The sequence below is a fragment of the Sorex araneus genome, chromosome 5 (assembly GCF_027595985.1).
Source record: "Sorex araneus isolate mSorAra2 chromosome 5, mSorAra2.pri, whole genome shotgun sequence".
NCBI lineage: Eukaryota > Metazoa > Chordata > Mammalia > Eulipotyphla > Soricidae > Sorex > Sorex araneus.
Window position 1 is genome coordinate 11,254,913 of NC_073306.1, and position 9,276 is coordinate 11,264,188.

Below are 9,276 nucleotides of genomic sequence, written 5' to 3' on the forward strand. Positions count from 1 at the left end.
CGGGGGCCGCGCTGGGCAGCGGCGCCGGGACTTGGAGGCTGTTCGCGGGCCGGGTCAGTGATCGGGGTGCTTTGGAGTGTTTGCCTTTTTTTTTTTAAGCCTTTGGGGGTGCGGGGTGCGGGGAGGAGGGGGGCGCCACGTCACCTACGAGCTTTGGCGCGGTTTCCCCGGCGCCCTCGCTGGGGTGTCAGGAGCGGGCGCAGGTGGGACGAGGGCGCGGGGAGAGCCCCCCCCCGCCGCTCGGCCAGCTCCGGCCCCCCGGACGGGCAGCGGCGCGGAGGGCGGGCCGGGCCGCGTGTGGATGTTGCGCACTCGCTTTTCCCCCACCCCCGCCTCCTTCCAGGGTGCTGGCGCGGGTCCCTCGCCGTCCGGCGGCGACTGTAAATAGAGCCTGGATGTTGTTTACATGAAGGATCCGGCGGGAGGAGTCTGCGAGGAGGAGGCGGAGGCGGAGGAGGAGGAGGAGGAGGAGGAGGAGGGCGGGAGGCGAGAGGCCAAGCGGAGTCCCCGCGGCGGTCCCGGGTGCGGGCGAGCCCTGCGCGGCGCGCGGGGACCTGGCGCGCTACCACGAGGCCGGGACGCCGGCCGGGCCCGGGGGTAAGGGGGAGCCCCGGCGGCGGGTGGGGGGCGGGGGGCGGGCCGAGTGGCGTTTGGAGCTTGCAACCTGCCACGCAGATTCTCCGGGGCTGGAAGGGAGGGGTCTGCGGGGAGGGCGGGGAAAGCGATTTCTCGGCACGTTCGCGCGGCATCCTCCCCGTCTTTCCCGCTTCTCCGGGCTCACCTGTTTGTGTCCATCAAGCGGAGCCTGCAGGACGGGGTTTGTTTATTTTATTCTTTTTGTTTTGTTTTGAACAGGGCCATGAGCGGCTGTTTTCCTTGACTGGAAACGTATTGGGGTGTTGTTGTGGTGTGTGTGTGTGGGGGGTGTTGGGGAGGGAGAGGGTGGTGCCTCTCAGTAATTTATGCCGGTCCAGGTCGGTTTGCAATAAGGGGGAGGGGACTTGGCAGAGACGCCTGCTCCTGGCCGGAGCTGACCCTGGGCTTCTCGCGGCTTCCCCGGGGCCGAGGAATCTTCTCCCCCCCCTCCACCCCCCACCCCGCACTCCGCTAACCGCGCGCCAGCTGCCACCTTCTTGGAGCAGGACCACACCTGGGTGCAACCCCGCTCCGGAGGCAGCCGCGGTGCTGCCGGGCGCTTGGCGAACGCCGGTGCCCCGCGTCCCGGAAAGTGCCGCTGTCGCGGGCACCGCGGGCACCTCCACCGCCCCCCTCCACCCCCCTTCCCCCCCCCCGGCCCCCACTCCGGCGAGTTGGGGTCTACAGAGGTGTGGGGATTTTCTCCTTCGTCTGGACCTGCGCGCCCCCCGCCTAGCCGCTAGCCAGCGGATTGAGAGCGCGCGCCGGGCGCCCCTTGTGAGTCTTGATCACCCTCCCTCCCACCCCTCCCCAGACGGGGGCTCCTACTGGGGTCGCCCGCCTTTGGCCCACAGCCCCTGCCTGCTCTTCCCCCCACCGCCCAGGAGTCCAGCCCAGAACCAGGCCCGAGCGGCCGTTTCTGGCGCCTTTTCCCCGGGCCCCACCCGGGCCCCACTTGGATCTGGGGAGCCAGGGAGGCCTCCCAAGCAGAAGGCACACCCAGCCCAGCTCCGGCCCTTCCAGAAGGGAGGAGAAAGCAGGCCCAGGGAAGGGACCCAAGGATCTCCTTTCGGCCCCCGCGTCCCCCTTGGAAAGCCTCTTCAGAGCCCTGCCTTGGCTGCCGGAGTCTCCCATTCCCCTCCTTGCCCCCCCCCGCCCCCACCAGTGATGGAGCTTTGGGGAGGTGAGAGGAAGAGGGAGCCCCTGGCCACCCCTCTTCCCTCGGGAGAGGCCTTCCCCTTCTCCCCCGTCTGTTCATTTCTGAGATGCTTCACGAGTGAAATATGTGCGCGTGCTGCTCGGAGCTGCTTCCTCACTGGCTAATGAGTAGCTGGGCCGGGTGGGAGGGGGGCAGGGGTCAGAGAGAGGAGCTGCTGCAGGTTCTGTGTGGCGTCCCCCCAGCTCCCCCCCACCCCACCCCAGCCGCTGCAGACCCCCTCGTGCAGCGGAAAGCCGACAGCCTCTCGTGACATCACCCTCGAAGCCCCTCCGGCGTGAGCATCAGGACAGGAAAAAGGCCCCTCGCAGAACTGCCCCTGGGGCCTTGAGGAGATGGACTTTTTCAACCCTGAACTCTGAATCCCGAACTCTGGCCTCAGGCCGCTGAGCTGTGGCCTTGGCCCATGGTTCCTTTGGGGAGGGGAAGGGAGGGAGGGCGTCTGCAGGTTTTCAGCAACGCTTTACTCAGGAGAACCCGGGTACCGAGAGCGATGAATGATTCACGGGATGGCTCAAGGTCCGGCCGTTGACTGACGTGTGTCTCTCGGTATGTCAACAGTAACAAGCGCTTCTGGGAAAGAGCTCAAGAGGGGCGTGGGGCGTGTGCTTTAGGGCTTCGCTGCTTTAAAACCTCGGGGTGCCACCGCCTCTGGATCCGGGTCACGGGAGCAGGGGGTGGCGAAGCGTCTTCCAACTTCGTTGCACGATAACCGGTTAACGCTGGACTTGACAGCTCTCTTTCAGAGACCTCAGGGTCCCGTGAACGTGTCCCGGGTGGAGTGGCTGTGAGCGGGGGCGGGGGGCAGTTGACGGAGTCTAGCCAGGCTGCTGTCGAAGGGGCAGGGAGGCTGCAGCAGGCCAGCGGGCAGGACCCTGTGCTGGGAAGGAAGTGGACGGGCTGCCTGTCACTTCCCATGGGTGACTGATAGTTCCTCAGAGCTGCCTGGAATGAACTTCCCCACTTTGAGGCTCCATGGCCTTTTCCTCTCTCCGGATTTCGGGGTGCCCCTCTCTCAGCTCAGACAGGCGTGGACAGGGCTGCCTGGTGCGAGATTGGCCTCGGGCACCGACCCTTAAGGACTGGTGGAAATGATGATGGCCGTACGCGCTGACCGCCTGGCCAGGGTGCGAGGGTGAGGGGGCAGAGAGGGACCTGCCGGCTGATGGGGGTCATGACTTTGAACCTGGTTCCAGTTTGCAGGTGTCTAGGGAATGGACTGCATCAACAGTGTCCACTAGCCACGTGGGGCTCTCAAGAGTCGGAAAGCCAGCCAGGGGCACACAGACAGCGGAGTTAAAAATTGCGTATATGTCTTATTTTAAAGTACATTTTAATTTTTTCGATGTTACTAAAGAATATTTTTTAACATGAGCCAGTTACTGGAGAATTTTCGTATGTTGGGGAATAACTAGAACATATGCTTCTACTTTTTTTTTGCGGGGGGGGGGTGGGGAGGCCCACCTGACAGTGCTCAGGGCATACTCCTGACTCTCCACTCTGCACTCAGGAATTACTCTTGGCGGGTTCAGGGAACCGTGTGGGATGCCGGGGATTGAACCCACGTCAGCTGCATGCAAGGCAAATGCCCTATCAATTCGGTCTTGCTTCTACTTTATTTTTGTTTTTTTTTATGCCACACCCAGTGGTGTTTAGGGGTTACCTGGTCTGCACTCAGCGGTGCTCGAGGGACCATACGGGGTGCTGAGGATCAAACCTGGGTCAGCTGCATGCGCGCTTGCCTTACTCACTCTACCATCTCTCCCACCCACCTGCTTCTACTTTTGCTTTGTTGTGTTTTTTGGCCTTTTGGTCACACCCAGCAATGCTCAGGGGTTAATCCTGGCCCTGCCCTCAGGAATTACTCCGGGCAGTGCTCGGGGGACCATATGGGAAGCTGGGGATTTCAAACCCAGGTGGGCCGCGTGCAAGGCAGACATCCTCCCTGCTGTACTGTCGCTCCGGCCCCTGCTTCTACTTTCTAACCTACACACTTCATGCAATTGCAATGCAGATTGTGACTGAAGAAATTTCAGTGTGGAACTTTAAGATGTGTTGTATGTGGACACTCTACCTGATGTCAAGGACTATGAAAAAATGATGCATTTCTCTGTTGACGTGTTCATATTACATGGATATACCGAGTTAAATGGGAGAGATTGTTAAAATTTCCCAGTTGATTTGAGAGTTTTTAAAGAACATGCCTGCTTGGTGTTGGAGGGAGAGAGATGGGGCTTAAGGAACTTGAATTTTTGCCCAGCTGACCCCACTGATCCCTGAGCCTGGAGCCAGGAGTTAGCCCTGACCGCCACTGAGTGGGACCCCTCACCTGCCCCGCCCCACCTGTGGCTGCTTGAATATTTCCAGTTCCACGGGAGGCTTGGGTGTTGCTCTGGTAGTCAGTGTTGGCCTGTGGCTTATTATTTTTTTTATAACTGCATGAGACACAGTTCTCTCAGATTTGCCTGCCGCTTTTTCCCTGCTGTTTTTCATACGAGACTGGGGAACCCCAAGAGTTCCTGTCAGCAGCAGCGAGCCCCAGACACGGCCAGTTCTCTGCAGGAAGAAGACCGGACAGCTTAGGGGGCGGTCAGGCAGACTGTTGAGCCGTGGGCGGGCGAGTGGGGGTGTCAGGACCCCCACACCTGCCTGTCGCCGCTCTTATAAAAGGGGTGCGGAAACTCCACGGGCTATGTGGGTGGCACGGTGATGGGGATGGGGACGGGTGGCCTCTGCCCCTCTGCTGGCCGCTGGGCGGGCTGTTTTCTCTTTGCCTCAGCTTCCTTCTGCCCTCGAACCATTGTTCACGGGGTGGACATTTGCTTCCCCCCAAAAGTGAGATGCTGCAAAGGGCTTGGTCTGGTGCTGCCCAGGGCTGGCCCCGGAAGAGAGTGGGGGCCGTTTCTGTGGGATTTCCCCCTTTCTGCCGATGACAGATCGCTCTCTGTGCTGGTTCAAGCCGCTCCGGGGGAGAGCCTGTTTCCAGCGTTCCTGCGGAAGGAAGAGCTTGGTCCTGTCACCAGCCCTCCTCCGGCTCGCCCTGGGTGCAAAGTTCAGAGATTGCTAAGGGTCCAGGACGGGAAGAAGCAATCTCTGAGTTGCGGCGCCATCGTGTTGTGGGTTTGGGGAAGTAGCTAGGTGAACTGCACCAGCTGAACTGTAGGACGGGACCGAGCCTGGCGCACGTGCAGAGCCACAGTAAAGCGGGTAGGGCGCTTGCCTGTGGTCGACCCGGGTATGATCTCCGACACCCTGATGGTCCCCCAGACCCTCCAGGAGTGATCCCTGAGTGCAGAGCCAGGAGAGAGCCCTGAGCACCCCAGGGGGTGACCCCGCCCCACGTAACAGTGTCTGTTGTACCAGCGTAGGGTCAGAAGTGCCGAAGACTGTGGACTCTGCAGAAAAGAGGGTTTCTGGGATACCCAAGGTGCCAGAAGGGCAGGTGGGCGTTAATTTCTTGGCTTGCTCCCTTCCCCACATCAAGGAAGCTGTAGTACTCAAACCCTAGCATTTTATTTGGGGGGGGTGGTGTCACATCTTGTGGTGTTCAGGGGCTGCTCCAGTTCTGTTTGGGGGTTGACCCTGGCGGTGTTCAAGGTACAAGGCAAGTGCCCTAACCGCCGAACTATCTCTCTGGATGGAGCCCTGGCATTTGGAATGGCAGTGCAGCAGCGAAGAGGAAATCATAGATCGATAAGAGCCGGGCCGGGTATGTATTTAGAAATGGTTAGCCCGGATGAGTCATTTCAGAGTCAGCTGGTATATTTTTGACTGGCAACTCTCAAAGGGTACAGTAGAGGTAAAATCGGAATAAAATGGACCCGTGAGCAGATTGTGAAACCCCAAGATGGGGATCCGAGGGGTGGGAATGGAAGCTCGAGCAAACTCAGAGGGTAAAGTGATGGCGTAGACAGGAAGGATGGGTGCTGTGCTTACCTTGGGCGGGGAGCCGGGGAAATGCCTCGAAACTGGAACATTCTACGAAACCGTAAATGGAGGGGCGGAGAGATGGCTCCACAGACCAAGTGTACCCCTTCTCATGGGGGAGGCCTGGGTTCAATCCCAACCCGGCATACGGTCCCCTGAATACTACCAAGAGCAACTCAGAACTGAACCCTGGTTCAATACCGTCCCCAAGCACCGCCAGGAGCGATCCCTGAGCACTGAAGAAGCTGACGCTTCTTCAACTCAGTGCAGAGCCAAGGGCAGCCCTGGAGCACTGCTGGGTGTGCCTCCCCCCAGCCCCCCATTTTTTTTTTAAGGATCAGTCCATTTGTTTCTTTCTTGGGTCTGTTTTGGGGCCACGCCTGGTGGTACCCGCGGGCTGTTCGGTGCCCTGCCCTGGCCTCCTGCGTGCCAGCCTTGCCCGCCAGCCTGTTGAACTGTGTTTCCAGCCCCCGTGGGTGAAGTTCGTGTCGCCAGGGTCCTTTCTGCCTCAGAGTCCCGGCTGGCCTGTGTGGGAAACGCTGCTCCCGTCTTCTGTCCACTTGGCTGTCTCTGGGCCTTCCCACGTGGCGTTTTCCCTCCCGTGAACATGCGAGGGGTTCCTACCGTTCCCCTGGTTTTACCACCTCGCTGTGAAGCTTCTCTCCGGGGTGGGAGGCCTGCGCTCCTCTCTGCTCCTTCAGCTTCTCTCTCCCATCTGTTGGAGAGAAATACCAGCTACCTACCCCCCCCCCCCGGGTTCCCATTCCATACTTGCCATCAATCTCTGGCACGAGACGTTTTTTATTGTTTGTCTTGTGGCCCACCCCTGGTTGTGCTCAGGCTTACTCCTGGTTCTGCACTCAGGGGTACTGGGATCACTCGAGGGCGTAAGGGACCGTATGGGATGCTGGGGATCCAACCTGGGGCTGCTCCAACAAGGCAAACACCCTCCCTGCTGTACCATCGCTCTGACCCATAAGATAGTTCTAAACCATATAGCGGTGCTATGTAATAAATGAAAATACACACTCTGTGCCTCTGGCAAAGCAATGGTTGACTTTTTTTTTTTTTTGGCTTTTTGGGTCAACCCGGCGATGCACAGGGGTCACTCCTGGCTGTGCACTCAGGAATTACCCCTGGCGGTGCTCAGGGGACCCTATGGGATGCTGGGAATCGAACCCGGGTCGAAATGGTTGGCTTTTTAAAAAAAATCACAATATAAGGGTTGGAGCGATAGCACAGCGGGTAAGGCATTTGCCTTGCATGCGGCCAACCCAGGTTCGATTCTCAGCATCCCATAGGGTCCCCTGAGCACCGCCAGGAGTAATTCCTGAGTGCAGAGCCAGGAGTAACCCCTGAGCATTTCTGGGTGTGACCCAAATAGCTAAAAAAAGAAAAAAATTCACAATATATATTTTACTTTATTTTCAATTTACAAGTATCAAAAGGAATTAAAAGAGTACTTTTAGTCAAATGCACTTTGAAATTTTATGCAGTGATTAGGTAATTAATAAATAGCAGCGGCCTTAACCGCCAAGTGGGGAGGAGTATCCTATACATCTACAATTCTGACAGGCCAGCAGTTGACATTTGAGCATCTTTTGTTACAGCTCATTTTTATAACATTCCAGTTTGGCCAAATTTGCACATTTTTTAATGTCACTGAGTTGCGTTATGGTTTCCGACTGGGGGGAAAATATCCACACTTCAGTTAACGACTCATGAATATAAATCAGGTAACCTATTTAAGCTGCTTTACATGTAATCAGTTCCTTTTTAAGTTTCATATCGCCGTATTTTTATTTAGAGTTCACAGGCAAGAGGGCTCTGACATGGGGCTGGTGTGATAGCACAGTGGGTAGGGCGTTTGCCTTGCATGGGGCCAACCCGGGTTCGATTCCCAGCATCCCATATGGTCCCCCTGAGCACTGCCAGGGGAAATTTCTGAGTGCAGAGCCAGGAGTAACCCCTGTGCATCGCCAGGTGTGACCCAAAAAAGAGAAAGAGTGCTCTGACATGTTTTCCTAAATGCATTTATATTCAACAGAATTTTGTTCGTTTGGGGCCACTAAGCAGTGCTCAGGAGTTACTCCTAGCACAGTGCTCTGAGATCACTCTTGGTTCTCGGGGTCCGTGGATGCGGCAGATCAAAACCGTGCCTCTGCATGCCAAGCAATGCTCCGGGCCTTGCTTTCCTCCCTGTGATTTCTCACTTTCCCGTGCCGGGGACCAGTCCAGGGCCTTGCACGGGGGAGGCAGCATGCCACCACGTGCTTGGCCCATGCCCTGCGCAGTGTTCTTCATCCCCAGGGCCGCAGGCCAGTGCGATCCTCACATAGAAAGGTTGCAAAACTGCAGGGTTTTACAACCTTTGGCACTTGGAACCCGCCCGGGGATTGTATGCGGGACTGGTACGAGTCTGCAGGTATAAAAAGACTGAAGAGGGGCCAGAGAGACAGTAGAGCGGGCAGGGCACTTGCCTTGCATGCGGCTGACCCTGGTGCAGTTTCTAGCAGCAGATACTCCTGAGCACTACCAGGAGTGAGCCCCGAGCACAGAGTCGGGAGTGAGCCCTGAGCACGGAACCAGGAAAGATCTCTGAGCACAGAGCCAGGAGTGATCCCAGAGCACAGAGCCAGGAATGAGTCCCGAGCACAGAGCCGGGAGTGATCCCCAAGCACAGAGCCGGGAGTGATCCCTGAGCACAGAGCCGGGAGTGAGCCCAGGTGCCAGTATGATCACTCTTCCTTCCCACCCCACCTCCCCAAAAGACTGAAGAGTGCTCGCCTACACTGCACGGTTTAAGAACAAGTTTTTAGTGCGCTGGTTTGTCAGACGTACTTTTAAGTTGTGGATCCTGACGGTGCGCCGCGTGAAGACATTACTCTCAGTCGTTCGTTTTTATCATAGAAAAACAATTTGCAGTCCTCCTGATGGCACTGGCCAGCATCTCGCCTCCCTGCTTCCTCTCCTCCTCGGTGGTGTGATTTGTCCTGAGCACGGCCCTGGTCGACACCTGTTTCCACATGAAGACAGTCCCATTGGGGTAGGTCAGGGGCTAAGGCCCTTGCCTCGCAGGAAGTGAATGATGGTTCAGCACTTGGCACCTCATAGGGTGTCCTTGAGCACTTTGCCAGGAGTTACCATCAATCAGGCGCACCCCTCCCCGCAATTTCCATTTTCACAAGAAAACTCTTCAAAAGTGTTTGGTTCTTCTGTTTGTTTGGTTGGCCGCCCCAAGCGATGCTCAGGAATCCTCTTGGTGCTCCGGGGCCCGTATGGCATGCTGGGGATTGAACCCGGGTCAGCCGTGGGCAAGGCAAGTGTCTTACCCCCCCCCCACCCCCGTTGCTCCAGCCCCGCCCCTTTTTTTGTTTAAATGTGCATGTTGCGGCTTGGGAGGATGCTCCGTGTGCTGGAGTGTGTGTTGCACCTGTGTCTGAGTTTGAGCCCCAATTCTCTGTGGCCCCCGAGATCTGCCGGCTGAGACCCTGGGG

At 57.8% G+C, this 9,276-nt stretch overlaps 1 protein-coding gene across 1 annotated transcript; it reads left to right on the forward strand.

Moving 5' to 3' along the window:
- The first annotated feature begins 301 nt into the window (after nucleotides 1–301).
- On the forward strand, nucleotides 302–2,643 carry LOC129404854 (uncharacterized). The gene is made up of 4 exons (XM_055138281.1): nucleotides 302–380; nucleotides 479–597; nucleotides 856–1,884; nucleotides 2,599–2,643. Exons 1-4 carry the CDS (start codon nucleotides 302–304, stop codon nucleotides 2,641–2,643), a joined length of 1,272 nt encoding a protein of 423 aa, XP_054994256.1.
- The last annotated feature ends 6,633 nt before the right edge of the window (nucleotides 2,644–9,276 follow it).